Source organism: Mytilus californianus, unplaced genomic scaffold, assembly GCF_021869535.1.
Source record: "Mytilus californianus isolate M0D057914Y unplaced genomic scaffold, xbMytCali1.0.p SCAF_22, whole genome shotgun sequence".
Classification (NCBI taxonomy): Eukaryota; Metazoa; Mollusca; class Bivalvia; order Mytilida; family Mytilidae; genus Mytilus; species Mytilus californianus.
The window spans coordinates 2,235,733-2,262,391 of NW_026262671.1; the positions used below are offsets into that span (position 1 = coordinate 2,235,733).

Sequence of the window (26,659 nt, forward strand, 5' to 3'; positions counted from 1 at the left end):
ATGTCTATGATAGACTATGATTGGTTTCTGGTACATATGTATCCCCAACAGCATGGGAATTGTACAGAAAATTCATGTGTTATATATAGCCTACGACCTAAGAATTATTTTTACTAGATACTTGGGGGCTTGTTGAGATACACATATAATTTATTTGTATGGTTAATGCTTAGACTTTTTACATATCCCATTCCAAACGATGCATAGTTTGTACCTCCTTATCAACATCCTTGATCCACATCTGGCAGGGGGAATCAGCGCTACAGTGTACATTTTTAAAGTGTTCACTGTACTCTTAATTTCCACGATTACGATCCGACCTCAAGTCATAAAAGCATATGGGGCACATCTGAAAACTATGACAAACGTCACATATTTCAATATCCATGGCTATAGTTACTATTTATTTACTATCATAATGTTTTGTATTGAATGGTATTATATGATGTAATGACGACGAAAGAGATTTAAAAACTATCTCCAACCGATAAACTTGTTAGTCCCATTGCTTTTATTTTTGGATACCCTCGGGACCTTTCAATAAACCTCATTCAAGTATATGTTCCACGTGCACTGTTCAGATTCGATAACCAGAATTCTGATTGGTTGAAAAAGTCACATGCAAAATCCTTCAGAAGTGAAACTATATACGCATCATGGTTAGAACTCGTATGGAGTATAACGAAATCCGAGTTCTATATTTTAATTAGATTGGGAAAAATATGGACTTATATCTTGTGATTTGCTTCAAGTGATATGGTGTCTGTTTTATATTATTAGAATTAAGTATATAAATACATTTTTATTCATGTGGATTTTACTAAATGTAATCAGTAACCTGTAATGGCCTCCTTGTGTAAATCAAATTTTTAATCTTAGTTAAATATTTGCATAGAGACTTAATATTGTTCTTCAAAATTGTCCCATGAAATCATGGACTAAAAATATTTCCAAATTGAGGGAATGGTCTGCAGAAAATTCATATCCTGGTCTTTTTTATGTATCCATTTGTTGGCGATCCACTTTGATCCAAAAAATACTGGGCATCCTGCATGTAATGTTGCTCGGTCACCCTGTTCATCTTTGTCCAAATTTGTAAAAAATAAAGCTGAACCCTACAAAATTAGATGGATTGTGGTTTAATTTCAATTTAACATACATTCAACAAATCCTATTACCGGCAGATACAAAATACCGGGTATCCCGATCCGAAACACCGAAGCGATCCGAGGAGCAATTAATAAAATGTTTGTTAGGGTGGTTAATCTGGATCCGATTTTCTAATAGCAAAACAGATGGATTTTTGAAGGGCAATCGGGAAGACAGCTCCTATTGTGTCTTCCGTAAAAGATGCCGGGAAAAGAGTTGGTTGAAGTTTCAAATGTTCCTTACAATTCTATCCAATCATATCCAAATCGTTCAATATTTATAATTCAATTCGAATGAAATATATGAATGCAGCTGAATGAATGAAATTTCGCCGTGTGTATTGGCCATTATGTCCAAAACTTCAATTTTATGCTTTGAAAATTGTATTCCATGTTACTTATGATCCTATTTGTTTATGTGTTGCTATCATATAACACTAAAAAAAATGAATAGTGTTTAACGCCAATTCCAGTAATTTTTTATTGGTGGAGGATGCCTGAGTGCCGTGTAAGAACCACCGATCTTTGGCAGTATAACTGACACCAGTACTTCTTGTCTATTGAGAATGAAGTCATTTGAGTTCAAATCAAAATATTTTAATCCAAAATCAATACGAAGTTGAAGAGCATAGAGAGCAGAAACATTGTTATACATGTAAATCTAGCTATCGCCGGCTAAGACTGCCGACAGAAAAACCATGGTATATTATGTTATTACGTTTAGAATAAATTAATTCTACTGAGAGTTATGAGCAAACCCCTCACGTTATAACGTATTTTAAAAGTTTTATACATGGATATACCTTCACAGGTGACACAGCAAGTCCTAATTCTGGAAAAACTGTCGAACCGCCGACTTCCACGTCACTCAACTGTAATTTGATAAATACATAATTTTGTTATTTTATTTGAATGTAATGAAATCAAATCAAATACATTTTGTAGGCAGGAATCTCATTGGCTGATTTAATAAATACTAGAACAGAAAGTAAAAACAGGTTAAGAGAAAAATGATGAAATTTACTATTTATCCGATTGAAAGGTCAAAAGAATGTCTCTAATCACCATCATCTTCTTTGTGATCAAGCATAATGTTGGTATTAGGTATTCAAGTCTGGGGTCTCATTAGTTCTTTGACATCTGACTGTGTAATCGGTATTTTGATTCTCGCCTCGATACAGCCATTATGTAATGACGTTAAGAGAACAATAATGCAAACTAGCTTCAATTATTGAGATAACTTATCTTATGTGTGCCACATCATTCTCTCAATTTTAGGCCAAATTGTGTATTGAAATTGTATCAAGACGCATACCACTGAAATAGTCAATATATGCCCTCCTTTTTAGATTTATTCATACCTTTTTGTGTTATTTGAGATTATCAGTCAAAAGGTTTCTACAAGGATCAACAGTCCTTCAACATGTTCAACTTTCATTTGATACTTAAATTATCAAAATATATTCAACAAAGTTTGATATTTACACCTATGCGTAGAAACTAATTTGTTTAAAATATGTTCTACTTTCGAGTAAGTTATTTTTCACCGGGTCCGATTTGGTGGTGTTACATCTTACAAAGTCTACCCGAATAATTTTGCAAAGAATTCCGCTCGAACCGAGTTTTTGTTGCTCTGTGTTGAAGGCCTCATTGTGACTTTGAGATGAAAAACAACAAAAAACATCGAAGTCCAAGGAAAATTCAATTCGGAAGTCCCTCATCGAATTGCAAAATCAAAAGCTCAAATACATCAAACGATTGGAAAACAACTGTCATATTCCTGACTAGGTATAGGCAATTCCATATGTAGAAAATGGTGGATTAAACCCAATTTTATAGCTAGCTAAACCTCTCACTTGTATGACAGTCGCATAAAATTCCATTATATTGACAACAATGTGTGAACAAAACAAACAGCAATAGGTAAAAATGTCAAAAATAATGCTGTTTCTTTGCTTTTTGTGTGGGTTTTTTTATCTGTGCGTGTACTGGTTTTTTGTCATGGATGGATACCCTATATCTTTTGTTTTTCTATTAGAGCTATTTTATGTAACCTAGAGCGGAAACAAGTTTACTATTTTCTCGCTGTGTTGTAGACCCATTGGTGGCCTTCGGCTGTTTTGTGCTCTTTGGCCTGTTTGTTGTCTCTTTGACACATTCCCCATTTCCATTCTCAATTTTATTTACCATCGTCTACGTATTTATTAAACAACTGCAGCAAAGCGATTTATGAAACTGTTTGAAAGAAATAATGGTTAAATCCTTAAAGAGGAAGAAGTCGTTGAGATATGTTAGCAGCTTTTCAAAATTTCACTATATGACACTTTAGTCAGACATGGAAGTTTCAAGATGATACTAGGAACGATTAGCGACTCAATGATTTATGAATAGATCACTACAAGACATTTCAATCCGATACAAGATTTTCTGCGTGATATAAGAAACGATAAGAGAATATATAGAAAGTTTATGGTTAATACTTAAGTAAAATTAAATACTTACGTAAAGTATTATAGTCAAAACCCTGTTTGTTCCAGTACGAAAAAAATCATCAATCTACAATATGAATATTCATATAAATACAATCTAATTAGCATGTCTGTAAACTGGTTTATCAAGTTTATCTTTGGGCAGTACAGACAATCAAAAGCATTGGTAATGCATTTCTTACAACATTTGGTGCATATTTTTTTGTATTTGCTACTACTTTAAAAACTTTATTCCTAGGTCTATAGCATTGTTGTGTATTATAACGTTTGTCCAGCGTGATTCATTCTAAACAGCGCATATGATTCACTATCATACAAATATCACATAGCCATAATAGCTGAGAGCATTGAAGAGCAGATTAATATTGATACCCCGAGAGAACATTGTCAACTGAGGCGAAGACAAGGATGAGTACGTCTTTTCGAGGGGTAGCAATCTGCTCGATCACCCTCTCAGTTATGTGTTATTTAATATATTATGCTGAATGTTATGTTATTACTGTCTTTTAAATTTCAAATTCAAAGTAATAAACCATAAAGTCTTGTACAGTACTTGCAACCTTAGGCGTTACTGTTTTAGCGATCAATCAGCGGTCATCGATCAGTCACCGATCAGTCAAGTTCGCGTCAAACTTACCTCACCAATCCGTCAGACTTATAGTAAAAGTATTTGACTGATCGGACGGATTGGACGGATAGGACCGATCGACCTTTCTGACGGATTGAACTCTACTACGTCACATGATAAACTAATACAAATTACGAAATCTTAGTTTCGTTTCATTTAATTAAAATGGCGACATGGAAAATACGAAACATTCAAGTACAAATGATCAACATCTTTTTTTATTAATTATTTAGCACAGTTTTAAGAATTTAAAAAGAAAAGAAATATGCATATAAAACTAAATTTAAATATTACTATTAAAGAATGGCCATTTTCGTTTTAATTTAGGTAATATTTTTTCAAACCCGGACATTTCTAAAACGGTGTTTATCGCGATTTTCAGTGATTTTATTATTTTCCGAAAATGCTCTTGAAAATAAAATGAAATGATCATTTACTGCAAATTTCGATGTATTATTTTTAAATATTTTTAAGTATTTTATCCTTATAATCTTAAAATTCTTTAAACAAACTTATCTCGAGGCCATTAAAATAACAAATCACAAATAGGAAATAAAAATGCTGCAAATTCCCTTAAAAATAAAAAAAATATTGGTAATTTTAAACAACGAGAACAACATTATAGTAGATTTTTTCTGATAGTCTTTAAAATTAATAAAAAAATAATCAATCCTAAGCTATAAAAAGTACAAAAATCCAATGACGGTCAATAATTTCCATTCAAATAAAGGAATTATTGCATTCTATTTCAACAAAAACAAAAGTTTCTGCATATTTATCCTTCTTTATTCACATTTTATTAAAAATTACTTATCTAAAGGCATTTATAATGACTGATAGGAATTGCATTGCACTATTTCTGATATAAAAGAAGAAATATTTGTATTTTTATGCAATGCGAACATTGAATTTAGTATCTGATCTCTTAAATTCAACATATTTTATAAAATGCAACCAATTCTGATGTACAAAAAGTACTGAAATCAAATGGTGATTCATTATTTCTATCAAAATGAAGATAGTATTGCATTCATTTTCAACACCAACAAAAGTTTAAGCCTTATTCTACTTACAATATTAAAATTCTTATAAGAAAAATAATCTTGAAGCCTTTGAAATAACTGGTTACAAATAACATTGCATTATTTTTTAACAAAACAAGAGAAATTTGTAATTTTAAATAATGCGAACAACATTTATAATGACTGAAAGCAATTGACGTTGCATTATTTTTGATATAAAACAAGAAATATTTGTATTTTTAAGCAATGCGAACATTACATTTAGAATCTTTTCCCTTAAATTTAACATATTTTATGAAATACAACAAATCCTGAACCATAAAAAGTACAAAAAGCCATAGGCGTTCAATAATTTCCATTAAAAAAGAGAAATTATTGAATTCTTTTTTAAAAAAACAAAAGTTTATGTATATTTATCCTTAAATTATTCATATCTTATATAAAAGTACTTATTTGAATGCATTACTTATGACTGATTGCAATTGACGTTGAATTATTTCTGATATTAAAGAAGAAATATCTGCATTTTTAAGCATTGCGAACACAAATTTAGTATCTTTTCCTTGAAATTCAGCATATTTTATGAAAATAAACCAATCCTGATGTACAAAAAGAACCAAAATCAAATGACGGTTCATAATTTTTATCAAAATAAAGAAATTATTGCATTCTTATCTAACAAAAACAAAAGTTTATGCATATTTATCCTTCAATGATTCACATTTTATACAAAATTACTTATTTAAATGCATTTATAATGACTGATTGCAATTGAAGTTGCATTATTTCTGATATAAAAGAAGAAATATTTGCATATTTAAGCAATGCGAACAAAAATTTAGTATCTTTTCTCTGAAAATCAGCATATTTTATGAAAAACAACCAATCCTGATGTACAAAATGTACTGAAATCAAATGACGGTTCATAATTTCTATTTATATAAAGAAATTATTGCATTCGTATTCAACACAAAACAAAAGTTTAAGTATTATTCTCCTTACATTATCAAAATTCTTACAAAAAAAATCTTATTGGAGGATTTTGAAATAACAAGTTACAAATAACATTGCATTATTTTTTATCAAAAGAAGAAAAATTGGTAATTTTAATCAATGAGAACAACATTTTAGTATATTTTATCAGATATTATTTTGATTTTATACAAAACAACCAATCCTAAACCATAAAAAGTACAAAAAGCCATAGGCGTTCCAATAATTTCCATTAAAAAAAAGAAATTATTGAATTCTTATTTAATAAAAACAATAGTGTATGTATATCTATCCTTAAATTATTCATATCTTATACAATTTAAGTAATTATCTGAATGCATTAACTATGACTGATTGCAATTGAAGTTGGATTATTTCTGATATGAAAGAAGAAATATTTGCATATTTAAGCAACGCGAACAAAAATTTAGTATCTTTTTCCTGAAATTCAGCATATTTTATGAAAAACGACCAATCCTGATGTACAAAAAGTACAAAATAATGAAATGATTGCATCTTTAATCAACACAAATTAAAGTTTAAGTATTTTAATACTTATTTTTTTTAAATTCCATCAAAGAAACTTTTCCTGAGGCCTTTAAATAACTAATCAGAAATAACATTGCATTATATGTTATAAGAAGAAGAAATATTGGTAATCTAGAACAAAAATTAAAACAACACTCTAAATTAATTAATCCAAACAAAGCTGTATATATGTATCTTTACTGTTATACTATTTTTATTTTCATCATCTAACGACAACAAATAGAGTATTTATTTTAAATGATAACATTTTATCGCTTTTTAGTGGTACATAATTAACGAGTAAAGGTGTCTTCGTAGAGGTCCGCGTTTATCGACTGTAAATACTGTGGAGTTCGTTTTACATAAGAATTTTAATTATATACGTATTCGTCCGATCCGTGCATACAATTAATTTACTGATCGATCGCTGACCGTTGTCACGGTAACTCTCACATAGCCTATTTGACGTATCTGACGGATTCTATGGGTCATCGATCACCGATCAGTCATCGATCAGTCAAACATCCGTCACCGATCATTCACCGATCAGTCAAGTTCACGTCAAACAGTAACGCCTAAGGTTGCAAGTACTGTACATAATCATCCGTATTTGATAAAGCGAACAATTGATGAATCGTCTGCGTGAATGGTAATAGAGTATTTTCCATTTGATAGAGTACATTATCTCCCTTGTATTAACCAATCAAAATCTAGCATTTTGAAATGCAGTATGATAAATTGTATTGTCATGGGGAAATAATACGTTGTGATACATTAATATGTCTACCTTTAATTTGCAATACTGAAGTTTTGCATGCAAAACATGATGATCATATCAATGATAAACAATACTACAGAGTGGCATACAGATCATGAAATGCCTGCCTTTTTTTAACGTTGACTTGGAATGTGCTTTTCGGTTTTTTTTCTTAACTTTTGATTTTAAAGGCATTTGTTGTGTAGTTTATTGTGTTTTTGCCTTGACTGCCTCGGTATTATCATTTTCAATAACCAGTTCTATGTTATTTTTTACATATTCGATCAGGTTTTTTTCTGAGCTTAATATGTAATATCATCATAACACAAATATTTGTTAAAGGACTTTCCGTTTTGATTTTTCTTGGAGTTCGTTATAGCTGATGTCAATTTTAACAACGGTTCAATATTTAAATGATTTAATATCCCCATCCGCCATCCCCAAATTATAAGCCGAGTGGGAATTCATCCACAATGACTCCAAAGGGACTTTCCGTTTTTGACTCTCTTAAGAGATCGGCATTTTTGTTACTTTACATTTTATGTCTCTCTATTTCACTGATTATTTCGAAATCAAAATAATTGTTTAAAATTTATACCTTACCAGTGTTTCATCAAGCCAATCAAAATGTGGCTGATATTCTCCGCCGATACCGTAATTAACAACCTGAATTAGAGAAAAAAACGAAAACATTTACATAATAACAAAAGTATTGCATTCGTTACTAAATAAATATGCATAAAATAACAAAATGAAAAAATGAGATAAGTATTCCACAACAATGAATTATACGTCATGATATATATATATAAGATAGGAGAACGATACCAAAGGGATACTCAAACTAATAAGTCGAAAACAAACTGACAAGTCATATCAAAAAACAAACAAAAAACGATCAAATATCTACAACAGTATACAAAACACAACATGAACCCTAAACAACAAGAACCCACCAAAAACCGGTTTATAATGCGGAAGGGTAAGAATATCCTTCTCCATATCTAGCACCCATCGTGTTGTTCATGTAAGTACACACACGTTGAAAAGTCTAATTCGACATGTATGTATGTCAATATCTACATATGGAAAAACAATGGGCCTTAAGTGTGTTTCGATATTCTAAGAGATACCAAAAACAATGATCGAATCTACGATGATAACGCTGCAGTAGATATATGCAAGGGTAATCACGAATGATGAACCTATCTTTTTTTTCTATCTCAGTGTTTAGTTGTCTATGTAGTGTTTAAGACTGGTATATTGTTTGTCGTTGCTTTTTCTTGATTTTTTTCCATTGTTTTTGGTGGTCTTTTTTCGAATTATAATTTTTGATGCCCTTTAGATATCTATAGTTTTGTTTTATTCTGTTTGTTTTATTTCCATTATTTTACAGTTTTCATGTACAGTACACAACGTTTTTTTTTAGTTCGTGTAACTCGTCATGAGATTTGTTCATACGAGTAAGCTACAGATAGGAGTAATGTAATTGTTCATCACATAGAATAGAACAGAACATTTCTTTGTTAATCTCTACAACAGTAAGACGCTATGCAGGTGTTGTTGTTGTAGGAGGGATGTTTTATTTTCAATAAATATATTTTGATTCCAAATTTCTTGAGAAAAACACAATTGCTTCAGATTTATTTTTAGAAAGTCAAACAGTTTGTTTGCCCTCCTCCTCTCTACTGGAAAGATAAGTCATCAGTGCTTTATAAAAATCGTTTTTCTGATTTAAAGTACTTTTTTGAGCGTTCCAAGAATGTCATGATTGCATAAAAAAATGAAATGTTCATCAATGCTTAACGGTTTTTTAACTTGTTTGGTCTCTCATTTGGCTGTTCATATACTATCAAATTGATTCTGATAATGGTACTGCTGCTATGAATTTATTGACTCCATGGGTTGACTTCGGTATAGATGTTAACCCTTGGTCTTCTTTTGACTGGCAGTAAAACCCTTGCAAAAGTCAGGCTTTCTTCTTTCTGTGCAGGATGTATAAGTCACGTCAGGTCCGAATGGGGGGTTTAATCCGTTGCCGCGTAGAAAAATTGCCACTATCTCTGCAGTTGAGAACCATCATGACCATTGCAACAACTCTTTGAGGTACAATGTACCATGTTGCAGTGCTTAATTTCTGTCCCTATACAATGTATCCTTATTATCTAGTGACATTTTAAATTTCCCTCCCTTCATCATCGTCGACTATTGGAGAACCTGCCTTTTGTATAAATTGTCAATATAATGTCGTCCTAAACATGAATGAACTATTTGCCACTGGACGTAAAGTAAACAACAATCAAACAATAACAAAACAATACATTTATCACTGTATCTGGAAGAGAACACTCATTTAGGGAAAACAATTTGAAGTGAATGATGTGTATGATGATTGCGTTGAGTCTGAAAATGGATAAGTCAGGTTAAAAATAACTGAGCAATAGTTTCAGTTTTGGACCAAAAATTGGAACATAACTTAAAAGAGAGGCGAAGGATACCAAAGGGACATTAAAACTCACATGTTGAAGATACACTGACCACGCCATGACTAAAAAAGAAAAAAGAAAAACAGACAAACAACATAGAAAACCAAAGACCGAGCAACACGAACCCCCACCAAAAACTGGGGGTGATCTCAGGTGCTACGGAAGGGTAAGCAGATCATGCTCCACATGTGGCACCCATTAATTCTTAATATTATTATCATCTGTTTTATTCAATAGAAGTTTCTTCCTTAAATATTCATAATGAAATTAACTTTCTGAATATCCACTTTTATTAACACTTCTCCCACCAAATGCCTAAATTGACTACCGACTGCATGCAATTAGAACCTAAGTGAAACCACATGTAAAGCTTGATTTGTATCAATAGGAACGTAGTAGAATATAGTTTACATGTTGAAGACACTTACACCACAACGAGTTTAGCGCAATGCGAACACGGCCTTAGTAATCTTTCAGTGTGAATATTGGTAATTGTAGGTGTTCAGTCTGAAATACCTCTATACATTCCATGGAATTACAAGTATTCAACCTTTTTTACCTGCAAGTGGTCGGCTTGTCGAGAGTTTGTTCTTAGTCCAGTTAGACGTTCTAGAAGTCCATTAAACTTCATAACATCAGGATCAGTCATATCGTCCATAAAGTTATACCTGTAACAAGAGTTAACAGTCTAAAACAGTTAAGAGGCAAGCAAACTAAATTTTCAAAAGTTAAAAATGGAATAGTAAAAGGATGCTGATAATATTAGTTACATAGTGTGCTAGTGACCTAATACGATATATATGGGGTCAGTAAATGCCATATAGGGTGAGAGTGAAGCTCGAATTCCCATATGGAATTTACTAACCCCATATACATCGTATTAGGTCACTAGTACACTATTTAACGAATTTATCTTACCGACTATCTTAACATGTGGTATTTAGACTAGTGGCCTATCAAAGTGATCAAGTCTTCAATACCGTTAGTATTAAGAACCTACTTCCATTGGTCTATACAAAAACAAATGCCAACAATAACAACTTGTTAGCTTTAAATGTGTTTTATGAATTTATTTTAATCGTTCATCATCAGTCAATTTCTTCGTCTGTTGAAACCTTTAAGATTTTTCCTCAATACCGTGTTGTTTTTTTAAAGGGACGTAACACTACTACTAACCGTGTATTGAAATAAGCCCCGCCTACTAACCAAATATGGAACCCTACTAACCTAATATGGAATATACACGGTCTCCAGGCGGTTCATTTTAACCAATCATATTCCCAGAAATGTATAGGAGGTAAGATAATATACCTACTGTTCATTAATTATTATTCGTGGGATACCAATTTCCATGGATTTCGTGGGTATAAGTGAACCACACATTTAATTGTTCAACGAAGTTCAATTCCTTATATGCTTGTATGCAGAATTAGCAAACATCACAAAGTGTACATTTTCCTCAATCCAAAAACATTAGCGCCCAATAAATGAATCAAGATTATTCAAGCCGGTTTATTGTCTTCCATTATATTGAAAATGATATAGGGAGCCATTTTTTCATTTACCCAAAAAATTACCTGTTACAGTGAAATCAACAATTATAGTAGTAAAATCAAACAGTATAAAAATAAGGAAATGTGGTATGATTGTCAATGACACAATTATCCACCAGTGTTGTAATGACCTGCATTAAAGGTCACCGTATGGTCTAATAGTAATCTGTAAAAGGGCCAGACGCAAAAATTGTGAACCAATTCAAACGAGAAACTGACAGCCTAATTTATAACAATGCAATATAAGAAAAACAAATATGAGTGACAAAAACCAATGACAACCACTGAATTACAGGATCCTGACTTGGAACAGACATGTTAAGAATTTGGAAGAATTACCATGTTTATTAGTGCTCAACCCTTCCCCTAATTTGGGACGGTCGTGTAAAAGCACAACATAAGAATAAACAGTAAAAATAATTTGAAAATGGCTTAACGATACAAGGCACAAAAACATTTTACATAAGAGTACACGGAGTTAATGACTGCTAGGGCAAAGCAAATTACAACAGAAAAAAACATCATGGTATCACCCTCTAAAGTATCAACCAGATTTCGTGTAAAGACATCATAAACAGTCTGAGAAAAGCATTAACTTGTGCAATGCCAAAATATTAGTAAACAGTATCAGTTGGTTGTAAGATCACAAGTTCTTATAACTCTACATATATAGCAATATATCGTTGTGTGAATCTTATAATTATGTATTTCCCATTTGTCTAACTGTTTGGAAGTTGAATATGAAGTTTAAAAGCGCAATATCATAAATATTTGACTGAAACATAACAAAGTTAAACAGGAATCGAATTTACGTACATGAAGGTTAACTCTTTGTTCGATTGGTTTTTTTTTAATAGACAAGTGACTTAGATAAATAAAGCATCCTTTTTCTCTGGAGATAAATCACCTCACTACAAACAATGTTGTTTTAGAAGTTTATCCATATATTTCTTTTGGAGATAGACCATTGATTTTTTAACTGTGTAATATCCCAAGTTCTAGACTGTTGGATTTGCTAAGAATTGCTCATAGATTGAGTTCAAACCATACATGCATAGTACTGTTAAGATAATTTTGATAACAATTATTTCACAGCAAAAATACATGAAAAATAGTCGAGATACTAGATAAAAATAAGGTTTTTCTTTGAATTAACTAGATGAATAAGCTATTATAATCTTATATGAGATAGAACAGTGTAGTTCCAAAAAAAACTCGTAGAGTACAGAAATATCGTATTATACATGTAGTTGTACTGGGAGATAGACAATTTCATTTGAATATCAAATATATAGCTATCACCATTTTTATCAAAAGTAGACATATAACTCTATAAGATTGATAAGACTAAAGACATATCTAGTTTTGCTTTAGACTAAATATATATCTAGTTCTGTTTTAGTCTTTTACCGATATGACAGTTCAAAGCCAATTATATCTAAAAAATTATTGATTATCTTTTTTTTTAAATTCTATTTAGTCATAAGATATTTCGCTTTGTCCGACTTACATCGCATTTCAAAACTAAAACTAACGATAAGTGGTAAAGCACACAGTTGTAAAATTTTTGTCGCATAAACCCGCTTCGTCGTAAGTAAACGAAACTTTTAGTAAACGAAACACACATAGCATTCTTGCATTGTAAGGAAATATATTAAAAAAACGAGTTGTTAAGGAGCATAAGAAGCAGAAGGTTAAGCGACTTTAATGCAACCAACTTTTATTATCACATGCTTTAATGATGTTCGCTTCTCTTTTAAAATAACAAGATCTGAAAAGACTGTTATAAATTGATAGTATATAAGTAACGGAACTAAAAAAGTAGAAGAAAAAAAATGACAGGTCCGTGTCCTTGTTTTTGCAAAAATTTGCAAGGAGAAAATGTACTTTTTTCTCAGATTATTAAATTTCTAAGATATATTTGAATCAATTAGTAGCATTAAAATTGAAAACTTACGTGGAGCTAGTTCTTGCATTGGAATCGGCTTTCCTGGAAACTGAATCCTCACTCATTACTGATGATCTTTTTAACTAGAAATAATTATATATTACGTGTATAAATAGATAAAGTTTGATTTCCTTTGTTCATACTATTATATTATTTTTATATAAAATAATTGACATTAATAACATGTTTATCCACTTTTTTGCTGGTAAATTATAACTTCGATGTATTGTTTGATATCCGTCACTTATTACATATAACGTATAGCCCTTTATATGTATATAATAGCTTCTGATAAGGTCAATTACTTATAACGATGCAGATGAATTGACGTTGAACGTTCAGTGGCAAATCTTAAACGCATATCAAGACAAGAACCTGTTAATGTGAAATAAATGTGAACCCTTAATGCACCAGACAGACAAGCTCAGTCAGATTTTTAACGTGAAACTTTACATAGTAACAATCGACAGGGTGACATGTAACTTTACTCAGACACATTACTCTAAATCGAATCGATTAGTATTCAAAAAAAGAATGTGTGCTTAGAAGAGAGGTAGAAACTACATTTGTTTAAGTTTTTAGGTATACGACGATCATGGTAGATAAGTAGAAAGTATCTACCTTTAAGTCTTTTGGTATGAGACAACCAGGGTAGAAAAGTAGAAAGTAACTATGTTTAAGTCTTTTGGTATGAGACGACCAGGATAGAGAAGTAGAAAGTAACTATGTTTAAGCCTTTTGGCATGAGACGATCAGGGTAGAAAAGTAGAAAGTAACTATGTTTAAGTCCTTTGGTATGAGACAATCAGGGTAGAGAAGTAGAAAGTAACTATGTTTAAGTCGTTTGGTATGGAACGACTGGGTTTGAACCCTCGACTTAAGTTGAGCCCGCTTCCATCGATGTGATTGAGGTTACGTATGACCAGGAGGGTCAGATTCTAAAAATTACAGAAGACGTTTTAAATATTTTAGATATATATATAGTAATAATAAACACGAAAAACAAATTATTAAACTCCACTATTTTGTCTGTTATTTTATTTGAACTTTTTTATCCTGAAATTTACTAATGCATTTCCTACCTGGTTTGCAAATCCTTTTAACTTCTCGAGAAGATTCTGACTAATGATGTCATGGACGATCAGTATCATTGGGGATTTATTGATGTACTCCACTTTGATTGGTTGTTTGTAAAAAGTAAACTCTTTAATTCCTAAATATTTACAAACTCCACCAAAGCGAGTATCCTATAATGATAGACTAATAAATTTGGATTGGTTGCTTGTAAAAATAAAAAATGCATCTCTTTGATTTCTATATATTTACAAACTTCATTGTATATCCTATAATTAAGGTTTAAAAAAATAATAGTCTGCACTTCGCCGTTTCAAGATCAAAAGTGAATGGAATAAAACATGGATCAATAAATCTTTTATTCTAAAAGTTCTATATAATAAACTGAGTATTTATATACTCGATTTTATATTCAATAAACACTTTAACATTTGAAAAATAAAATGTTTAAAACTGCTACTTATTCCATTTTCAATTTTATTACTTATTATTTTTGTAGAAAAATTCTGATAACATTGTACAACCAAGAACATCCTAAACAAATAATTATCAATGTGTATCTTGAGGAAAAGATGTATAACTTATTCCTCTAAAATTTTGTAAATAAAATCCTTTGATACATTTTGAGAGTAACTACGTTCACTCTTTTGGATTCTAGCATCACTGATGAGGCTTTTGTAGACGAAACGCGCGTCTGGTGTACAGAATAATAAACGTGGTATCTGTCATGTGTTTGATCCTTTTTTAGTAGCTGTTATTGTGGTTTTTAACTGATTTTCACAGAATGTTTTTCTATTGTGTCGGACTATTCAAGATTAGGGGGAATGTTTAATGCTACAACAAGTGTTTTCTCGCCAACTTCCCTTCTGCCTGTTCCATTGGTTGTTGTTCATTTTCATATATATTTGAAATGTGTATCTCTCTTACATTAAATAGGGCCGCTCGTTTTCTCTGAAATTGTTTTACTATTTGCTGCCTGGGGTCTATATTGGTAAGATAAGGTAATGATTTTGCACATTGATAAAGGTCGTACCATGACAATTTGTTGTTTATATTCACTGCATATAATCTTTGATTCACAGCTGTCTCATTAGCAAACATAATTATTATCTCTGTGTACATGTTAAAATCCGATCGAAATAAAATGAAAAAAAACGAAGCTTTTTTACAGACCTTCAATATCAATCAATACGAAATATTTCGTTGAAAATAAAAAAAAATACCATTAAAATCAGGTCAAGATGGGGTTTTATTTTTTTGGGTTTTTCCATCTGCATTTTTTTTAGTTTTTTGTTTCTTTTTTTTTTTTTTATCCGATGCCAATGTCGTAAAAGGCCCTGACTCTAAACGACCAACAAAAGTAATTATTCTGTCATATAGCTCAGTATTGTTTGCTAGGATATTGTAAAACGATCTAAAACAAACAACGAGCAAACACAAACTAATAAAAAAGTAAAGTGAGTCATAATAAATGCAGTTCATTAATAACTTAATGTCAATCAAATGCCTGTTTTTTTTCGGCGATATGGATGGTGTTGTCTGTTTGTCTTCTTCCACTATTGGTTGTGACTACTAATTCGATTTTTTCATGGTGGAATCGCCCAGTATGTAAGTCATACACATATGTTCTCTATATCAATGATGTTTTGTTGTTTAAGCTACGTTTAGTTTTAAACTTACTCTTTTCAGACATGTGTTTTCATATTTCTTCACAAATTTCGCATTTCTAATACTTTCTACCCCATAATATATCATTGAATTGTTTGCTACCACTAACTGTAATTCTTTTACTTCTGTTGCGTCTAAATTAAAAGGACCTTGTTCAGTACATTCCAGTATATTTCTCATTCAGAGCTCGAGGTTTCATCAAAAGTGTGTGATAGGATACGTCAAAATAGGAATAAATCGGAAGAACATTTACGATAATATTTTCACTGCACCAAATGTGCATTTCGACAATTAGTGTCACTTCAGTGATGCTCGATGCAGAAATTTATGAATTCAAAAATTTGATGCAAATGTCAAGGATATGATAAAACTAAAAAAGACCTAAAGTAGGAACTTCTCAATTGCAGGTAATAACTATCTTCTTTAGAGAAGGTCCTCGTTGGCCGAGTGTTCTTAGCATTTCTTCTACTATATCAATAGCCTGTCAACACTCATGTTGTATATTCGAACCCCGCACGTGTGTTCAACTGCAATCTTAATTGACTATGGTTGTCAGTTATCCTGTCGAAGGTCGATGAATATATCCCGGTACTCCGGCTTCCTTAACAAAGAAAGTGAGCGGCACGATATAGAAAATAGATCTGAAAGTGGCGTTAAACTTTAATTATCAATTGAGTAATAGATCTTTAGAAAATACCTTGATTTAGTTAGTATGTCCTGAAGTCAAGATCCTGTTAGTAAAAGTCAGTTTGAACAAATCATTTTTTAAGAATTTATGTGAAACGGAATTTACCATATATAAGAATTTCATGACAATTCATAAATTCTAACCATCGCCTATGTTAGCAAAATGTCCGATAACATTTCAACATTCAGAAAATAAAATCCATCGCAGGTCATCATAAAGAGTGCAATTTAAAAGAAAATGGATTTTTTTAGATTCAACACAATTGATCGTACGAAATACACAAATAACGTATAGCAGGAGATTATAACCCTGTCGACTAATCCGTTCTCGTTTCTTTTAGAATTCATGCGATATTCTTGGTGTCCGTTGTTAACTTGATATATCCCCTTTCCTAATCAATTTACGAGATTTTGACATCGGAAAACTACTGTTGGTTTGATTTAACCAATCACAAAGATTTGGTGTACGTTTTTGAATATATTAACCAGATTGCATTAGATTCTAAAACAGCGAATCGACAAGGAATCTCATGATTCGATAGAACTATTATCAAACAACTGTGGAAAAAAGAAACTCGAGGCAAAACGTGCATTGTACATGTAGTTTTGTTTCATCCTCGGTCTTTGCTATTATGAGAAAATATTCAAGATTTAACACTTAAATGCGCGTATTTCATGACTATTTCTTTTTAAAACTAAGTGCGTTAACTTTGAGCATCAAATGTTCTTCTAACACTGACATAAACAAGGCATTTCTACTTTATCTTTGTTTATTTAATTAAAGTATATTAATTATCATGAAATTTTAAGTCCAACATCATTTATTCTATGATTTTCAGTGTATCTTGTCGTATATAGATAATTGATGTTGGTGTAAAATACCATATTATATTAACCTCTACTCAATATGTTTACTGTAGAGATGTTTGAACGAATAGCCATATCTTCTTTAATTCATATTGATATACACTTAACGCTAGAAAAATGACAGTATTTCCGCATATTTGAACTTACTAAATCCAGGCAGTTGATTGGTTGATATTTGCATCCTTGTTCGTATTCTGTCTTTTAGATCCTGTAAATAAAGCGTTAATAATATGTCTCAATTAAATATATTTACTAATAACAGAGTTGTCTTCTTATTCAACTCGTATTTTCCCAGTTTTCCAGACGAAGGTCGATTGTTCTCACCGAATGATCTGGCTTCCTCCACCGTGGAATTGAACACCAACAACTAATCAATCAGTCTCATTCAACTATGGGAGAATTAACATAATACTGAATCACAATACATCACAAGAGGAAGAGGTTTATATTAAAAAATATTTCAATTGGTAAAATAACGTTAATCAAAATGTACTGTTGGACGTTGAACTTAACATAATGTTAACAGAATATTGGGAAAGAGTCAACTGAAAGAGAGCTATGTTTTTAATAATTTAGAAAAATCCAAATTTGTGACACAACCAAATAGCGGCGATCGATGTCTTTCAAAATTACTACACTTTTCTTGATCCCTGGTGCTTTCGACTGGAGAACCGTCGTACACAAGCATCGCACAAGTTGGCACTCCGAGGCGGTTGGGGAGCAAGAAGGCGAACTGTGGTTTATTTTTATCAAAAGTACCTCTTAAGTCAACGCTAGGGGCCGTCTTGACCTTGTTGTAGGATATGGATGATTCGTTCATTGTTGAAGACCCTACATCAACTGTCAAGATGGAGAACAGGAATAAAAACCCTGTTCATTGATAATTTTCTATGTTTTCTATGTATTTTGTGCGATTTTGTCCCATGTACATTTACTCCATATCCTTTCATTTTCTATTGATAAAACAATTTGTGTTACTCCTGTAAAAATACGTTGATGAGTTATTGAAACATGTATATTGGAACCATATACTAGAAATCTTACTTGTCTTTTGATTTCTGTTATGAATTCATTTAAATCTGCTGAGAAATCTTTTGCTTTTGTGGAGTTCAAATGTTTTATCTTATCTAATGATGCCTGCATCCACTGTAAAGCTATTCTTGTGAGTCCATTCTCATATACATACTTGCCAATGTCATAGCAATCGTACGCTAAAATAGAACAGAAAAAAGAGTTTGACAAATACGTATCTTTAATGAAAATAATAATAATAATAATAATAATAATAATAATAATAATAATAATAATAATAATAGATGTACTGATAATTATAATAATGAGATGTACTTAGGATTCTGTAGTTCCTTATTTTCATCGATTTAATCATTATGTAAATAATTGAAGTGTTTACCAAGATACAAACTTCCTTTAGCCTTCTTTGAAATTTTTCAACAACTACCTAAATAAGGTATCTTCTATCCACAAAAATAAGTCAAACGTTTGTATTGTCAGTCAAGCTTGGGTATACAATGTGAAGAATATGATAGACATTTATAGAATGTGTCTTCTCATTCATGGTAACAAACAGTAGAAAATCTAATTATTTCTCTTCCTACTTCATCCAAGAAATGTTCAGGTAATGCATGCTTCAACGACTTTATAATTTGTATATTGTAAAGAGAGTATCTATTAAGATAACATGGAATAGGTAATACACTTTGATTTATTTGGCATTTTAAACAATTTTGAAACAACAGAGAGTCACAGTTTTAAATAAAGGACTGCATTTTAAAATATTTACTGCCTGATAGGAGTGCGGTGTTATGTTGCCATCCTTCTCTTTTGATTGGGTACAAAGATATAGCACTAATGAGCAGATGACATATGTCAGAACATTTAAACAATTGTAAAGGGATTTATCTTTTGCAAATTATATCATTTATTTGGAAACAACAGCGAATCAATATTTTAACTTTCCTGCACCTAAACTGTTATTTTTCAATGCTACGTGTTTGGAATAAGAATGTATAATTCATGAATCTAAGCAAAACAAGAAAAAAAAGGAAAATAGAAGTGCCAGCAGCATACCAAAATTTGTGAAAAGCTATTTTGTTAATATTTTTATGTAGTAGGAAATCGCTTGCAAGCCATGTTGATCTGAAACGGTCATTTTGATCTGAACAACTTTTAAAGAACTGAACAATGAGTTGTTAATTCATTTTCAGTCTTTCAGTCAATTGAGAGACTTGTCCATTGCGGTAAATCCATGGCTGGTCAGACATTTAGCTTGCAGTTAAATAAGAATTTTTCAGTCTATGTTTAGACTGTTCAGTAGCTGCATTTTACCCGTTCACAACAACATCATACTGAATTGTCTTAAAAGCTGCTACAAAAAGCAGTAGTGAATGAACTGCAAGCAAATTTTCTGAACAGTTTCTAATATACCGCAGTTGATAAGTTTGAATATGGATCAAAAGGCTAAACACGACTGAATAATTAATATTCAGACTTTTCAGATGATGTTAAGATCAAAATGACCGTTTAAGACTAGAATTCATTAACTATTGAAATTTCAGTTATATATTTCCCTTTTGTTCTTGTTTTCTGTGTTAAAATCCCTACCACTTAAAATTGGAACTTTTATTCCTAGTACATCTCCACTTGCCATCTCTCCAGGTGTAACATTATATGTGTTCTGAAGCCTGACGAACGATGTAAGAACGCCTTGCAGATCTACTTCCGAGGGTAACTTAGAGTTAAAAGTCGCTTGCAACTCTGAAAATAAATACAAAAAACTGTTTCATCTTATAAAATACTATCAGTTCCCGGGGGTATTATCAGCTCAGTAGTCAGTACTTTCTGAGGACTAACGTTCAACTCACACATGTAAAGACTTAGTGGGAGACCGCTTATTTTTCATGAGAAACAAATATTGACTTTGCACGCAATCAAAAAAAAATGGACAAATTTGAATACAGCATTATAAATGTTACAGCAAAACGTAAAAGTAAGTACATTAATAATAATATAATTGCATATCTATTTGTGTTTACTTTTTCACATTCAGTTACCCTCTTAAATAGATCCTTCTGCAAAACAAACTTTTCAAAACAAATGAGGGTGTTAGTTTTGTTGCTCAAATGATACTGTGTTAGACGGGAAGTCAAGCGTAAGACATTGACTTTAAATTTTGCGGGACTGTCGTAAATTATATGAAATACGACCTGAGATGAACACTATCAAATTAACTAAAGCAAATGAAAGAACACAGAGACAAAGTTTGGGAGTGTCCTTACCCTTTAGTTGTTTATCATCTTTGAGGTTGTTGTATATTTTACCAATAGAATACGATGCGTCACTGATAGTTTTTGCATACAGGTACATAGAAACAGGATTAGGAGGTACTGGTTTTGTTCCAGTTAACTCCTCTGTCAGCTGATTTTTAACGCTTTTTGATATTCTGAAAGCAAAAAAAAATAAGTTCTATTAATAAATCAAACAGTAAACGTAAGGTCATATCATTTTGTTTTCTTTTTTACCTCAGTTTAGAGGTTGTAATAATCTTTAAAATAACCCTTCATCCGACAGGTTCCTTTGTCACATAAATGAAAGTAAGCCTTCAGGGATGATGAGATTGCACAAGTTGGTGTACGCTAAAGGAAATTGAATAAGGCTTAAAATCTAGAACAGGGCACAGTACAACAGTATACATTAACCTCCAACACCCGACTCCTTAAAAATAAGTAAACATATATAGCGTTACCTATTATTGGCCATCTATCCTATCCACGTCAAATTTCTCACTTCCAAACATTTGAGGAGGCGCGATCAACATACCGTTTTTTATACACCGGACCGTACTGGTTATCGGAACTTTGGATTAGCCAAACCAGGGACTTCATATCTGAGAAACAGGTAATATATGCCCTCAATTTTAAAATTCTTTCATACATTTTGGTATTTTTCAAAATTATACGTCAATACGTGTTCTACAAGGATCACCGGTCCTTCACCTTTCATTTGATGCCTTAATAACTAAAATAAACTCTACAATTTTTTTTTTTACACCTACGCGTGTTTAAGATATGTACTACTTTCCAGTATGATTTGTTTACCGGGTCCCATTTGGTAGTGATACATCTAACAAAGTCTATCCGAATCATTTTGTAAAGGATTCCGCTCGAACAGGTGCTAGGGGCCGTCTTAAACTTGCAGTGGGATGAGAGGTTTTTTGTTTCGTGTAGAAGGTCTCACTGTATCTTTGAGATGAAGAACAGCAATAAAAGAGCTGTTCCTTTGCTTTGTGTCTGTTTTTTTTTTTTTTTTTTTTTTGCTGTGCATGTACTGATTTTGTGTTATGGATGTATACCCCATATTCTTTGGTTTTTTTCTATTATACAGACAAAGACAAAAAACGGCGAAATAGACTTGGTCCTTATATATAATGTCGATCTTAATTTGGCCATTGTGACGACTATACAGAAGTTTTTCAGTAATATATACTATAGAGGCACTTTTGTCAAAATGAGGTCTGACGAATAAAGATTATAACAAGAGACTCTAACATGCCTGTGTAGCTCACCTTCATCTATGTGCATCCAGGCGCGTAGCAACCCGTACGCAAAAACGCAGTTGCGTACACATCGAAAATTTGACAAAAATAAAAATATGGTAAATCTGGTAAGAATAAAACTAAAGTTATAAAACAAATTAAAAAGTATTACACAAATATGTTAATAGTCAATTTGTAGCTATATTCCGTTCCGGAAACTAGTCTACTGTTTTCATTTATACGGAAGCAGCATCGTGATTGTGTTGTTGATTCAAACAATTAAAATAGCTGAGTCCTCGAGGTGTCAGAACACAATTGTTACGTCCACTATGCCTCCTTACCCTGACATCTTTTCTGAAGATTTCAAATGATGCCGTTCTAAAGAGACCATGGGCAACGATTTATTCTTATGATTTTCCTGTGAGGTATGTTTAGTCTTACATACGTGATGATAAGAGATTTTTTAAACAGTCCAGTCAAATTTAAGTTTAACGGGAATTGTTTAGGGTAATTTTCGTGCAACGTCTTCTCTGTTTTTTTTTAATTTCACGATCAACGTGTTTTTACTTTATTATTTTACGTTCGGTCGTGCAAGACGGGTGCCTCGTTCAACGTGTATTCCCAATTTAATTATACGTGGCGTGCCTCGAGATTAAATGTGCTTATTTTCCATGCTTCAAGATCTAAAGTGCTTGTTTTCCCTGCTTGGTAAAAATTAAAGACTCTCGTTTTGGAAGTTAATAAAAAGAAATCGGAAATAATTTTATGCTTTTCCTGTATATTTCGGGACTTCAAACATATTTATGAATATATGTATAATGGCCAGTTAACGGTGTCCAACCTATGATGTATGATGTTATAAACAAGGATTTATACCCGGGAATCTTTAACATACATACTTAACGTATTTGCATGTATGCCGGTCTCGACGGCAACGGCAGAACGGTCTTTCAGTACCATGAGAAGTCTTGAGAAATACAATGAAAACCGATCGTTTTTATCTGGGCTTGGTCAGTTGAACATATATCGTGAAAAACAAATTTCAGCAGAAACGGTTTTGGACATCTTTAATATTAGAAAGGAAAGGAAATGGTCCTTGATTTTCAGAATTAACTTTGAGAATTAAAAGCTGAAAGAAAGACTGCTTGTTCACTTATAAAATAAAACATAGAGAAATGTGATTCTATTTATTCAAATTATGTATTTTCTCAATAAAAAAATTACCCTTTAAGTTGCACGGTGTTGGCTTAGAAATTTGGATTTTCTAATATATAGTGGATTGAGACTGATTAGGTAATAATTAAAATATATGGCGGTGGCACTATATATTTTAATTGTGCTTAATATCTAATCAAGATCAACCCACTACACATTAGAAGTTTGTTTTTCTCTAATCAATATTTTTTTTTCAAATTTAATTATTTTCAAAAGTTGATTTGTTACTCATGAACATAAGATTTCTGTGGGGTTATTTTAAGTCCCAGGAAATCGCGAGAATGCAGGATTTTGCACCATTTACCCCAGAGCGTCTGAGGGGCCTTGAGCGGCCCCCAGACCCATCGCCGTATGACTTCCTTCCCCGGCTTTGAGTACACATCATTTTGGCCTAGCTACGCCCCTGGCATCTTTAACACCGGTCACTCTTCAGCATTGCAGACTAGAATATACATGACTAATATCTTTTTTGTTGTAGATCTAGTATCGCTGATCTTGTATTGCTGATCATTTTTCAGTTTAGTTTTTCTCTATCTACCATTATAGTTTGTTTTTTTCTTCAAAAAGCTCAAAAATGGGTTATGATCATCATTCAAGGGCAGTAACTCATTTAAAAGCTGAATTTCAATTTTTGTTTTGTTGACCAATTTGATAACAGTGGGTTGGTTTTTTTTTTACAGTTTACAGTTTCTTTTTATCTTATATAGTTTTGCCTATAAGTCAACTGACAAGTTTGGCTATTTTTTACCTATTTCTAGATACGGTCTTAAAGTTTATATCTGTATATTGTAGTTTGAATTATATAGCTAAACACACACACAAAAAATGTAAGGATTTGCATTCCAGGGTAATTACATCTATGGATATGAGAAGTCGTTCTGACGATTTCAGATATGAGACATATTTATAGATTGTGTCTCTTTGATAATACTGCTTTTTTAAGTTTTTCTCCATTCATTATATTTTCCAAGATGAAAGTCAAAATTGAAGAAAACAAATAGTAAACATTGCCATTTGGGAGCGTCTGACGATTCCGGCCATTTACTTTTTTGTAGATCTTAAGGGAAAAGAAAGGATATGGGGCATCCATCCATGACCAAAAATCAGTATGTGCACAGCAAAACACACAAAAAGCATAGGAACATCGCCGTTTTTGCTGTTTTTCATCTCAAAATCACAGCGCGGCCTTCAACACGGTCCCAAACTCTCACCTCACTGCAAGTTTACGACGGCCTCTAGCACCGGTTTAAGCGGGATACTTTGCATGCTAACGATAAAGCCACATGCAACTGTGAATTGAAGAACAAAGCCATGGAGTAATATTAATAAAATAAATCTGTCAAAGAAATCAAATATGTACTGTCATAATTTAACCCGATAATCACAATGAAGCGTGCAAAAAACAAAACAAACATTAAAACAACCACGGGGCACATCGAAATATATGTTAGATATCTTGACAGGAAACAACTTATGTACTAGTATAGGGCAAATATGTAAGATGTATCCCACAAACTCGGGCACGGTAAAAAAGAACATACTGGAAACTATTACATATTTAACAACACAATAGTTCCTATGCATAGGTGTAAATATCAAACTATGTAGAATATATTTTGGTTATTTAGGTATCAAACGAAAGGGGAAGAACTGTCAATCCTTGTAGAACACCTCTTGACTGATAGTTTTGAATGATACAAAAATGTATGAATGAATTATAAAAATTAGGGCATATATTGCCTGTTACTAAGATGTAAAGTACCTGGTTAGGTGTATCCAAAGTTCCTGTAACCAGTATGGTCTGATGTGTAAATAACGGCATATTGACCACGCAACCCCCCCCCCCCCCCCCCCCCCCTCCTTCCAATTTTTTCCAATAATTTTTTGAAAATTACAAATGTAACGAAAAAGCAATGGAGGCCAAGAATAGGACGTACTCGAATTTTAATACACAAACTGGCCTTAAATTGAGAGACTGATGTAGCACACACCGGAGAAGTTATCTCAAGAATAATTACGCTATAACTTTAAAAAAAAAACATAAGAGCAATGTGCTTTTGCATATGCATAGCTCTTGCTGATCATTCTCCAATATTTAGTTTCTCTCTGTCTGTTACAGTTTTCAAGATAAATGGGCAAAAATGAGAAACAATGATAAAAATAGTCTTAAATGGGGAACAAGATGTCTGACAGTTTGATGTAATCAGTAATCTTGGAACAAGACGTCTGACAGTTTTGATGTAATCAGACAGAAGGTTGATCTCAGCATTCTGAACATTTGTTCTATCAGATTTCTGTTTCTGCAGAGGTTTTCAAGATAATAGACAAACCTTGCATTTTACCAATTTATATTTATATGTTCTATTTTTAGCTATGTCTGTTATGCTGGTTTGTAAGCGGGATCATTTTTCTTAAAATAAATACCAAAATGATCATTTTGAACAAGTTTGTTATAATTAGTTCATTAGTTTTCTCGTTTTTGTTTTACATTTTTCACGTCGGGGCAGTTTATAACTCACTATATGAAATGATTTTTTTTGTATTGTTGAAAGCCACATGGTAACCTATAATTGCGTAAATCTTCGTTAAACAAATTCTTTTTTAACAGGGATTAATAATATATCAAAAATATGTCATGAAGAAAAATATGTTTTTGCAGAAAAAAAAAATATGATCTAATGGTGTCTTTCAATTATCACAATAATTACCTTTTTAATACTTCAATCTTTAATTCCTCTTGTCTAATGTATTTATCCATATTTTTCATCAATTGAACGGCAGTCTTTTTAGATTCCTGAAAATTTTCAGTGCACGTGAACAAATGTCCCAGAACACAGTATAAATTAAATAAAAATACGAATGAAAACCACATTTTGTCCACTATCATCTTTATAAGTAAACTCTTCCGCTGTATAAACCTGACAAAATATGATTGATGTCTATATTACGAGTAATACATTTATATATGTTCGAAGAGACGTTCGCACTTACATACACCTCTATGAAGGTACTAAGTACAACCTGTCTGTTAACAGTTTTAACCA

The 26,659-nt window shown here is 32.0% G+C and overlaps 1 protein-coding gene across 1 annotated transcript; it reads right to left on the bottom strand.

The window, feature by feature from the left end:
* Positions 1–852: 852 nt before the first annotated feature.
* LOC127732236 (prolyl 4-hydroxylase subunit alpha-2-like) lies at positions 853–26,659 on the bottom strand. Its single transcript, XM_052241317.1, has 13 exons — positions 26,324–26,659; positions 21,145–21,308; positions 20,471–20,623; positions 18,893–19,059; positions 17,996–18,056; positions 16,307–16,428; positions 14,635–14,799; positions 13,562–13,635; positions 10,611–10,719; positions 8,169–8,231; positions 3,651–3,704; positions 1,952–2,020; positions 853–1,115 (listed from the first exon to the last, which is right to left on the bottom strand). Exons 1-13 carry the CDS (start codon positions 26,500–26,502, stop codon positions 939–941), a joined length of 1,557 nt encoding a protein of 518 aa, XP_052097277.1. The 5' UTR covers positions 26,503–26,659; the 3' UTR covers positions 853–938.

Excerpts from the sequence above, each read along its gene's own strand:
- LOC127732236 (XM_052241317.1), bottom strand. The coding sequence starts at position 26,502 with ATGATAGTGGACAAAATGTGGTTTTCATTCGTATTTTTATTTAATTTA. Across the intron at positions 13,636-14,634 it reads TAAAAGGATTTGCAAACCAG|TTAAAAAGATCATCAGTAAT; the intron begins GTAGGAAATGCA and ends AATTATTTCTAG. Across the intron at positions 3,705-8,168 it reads ATTGGCTTGATGAAACACTG|ATTGATGATTTTTTTCGTAC; the intron begins GTAAGGTATAAA and ends TTCATATTGTAG.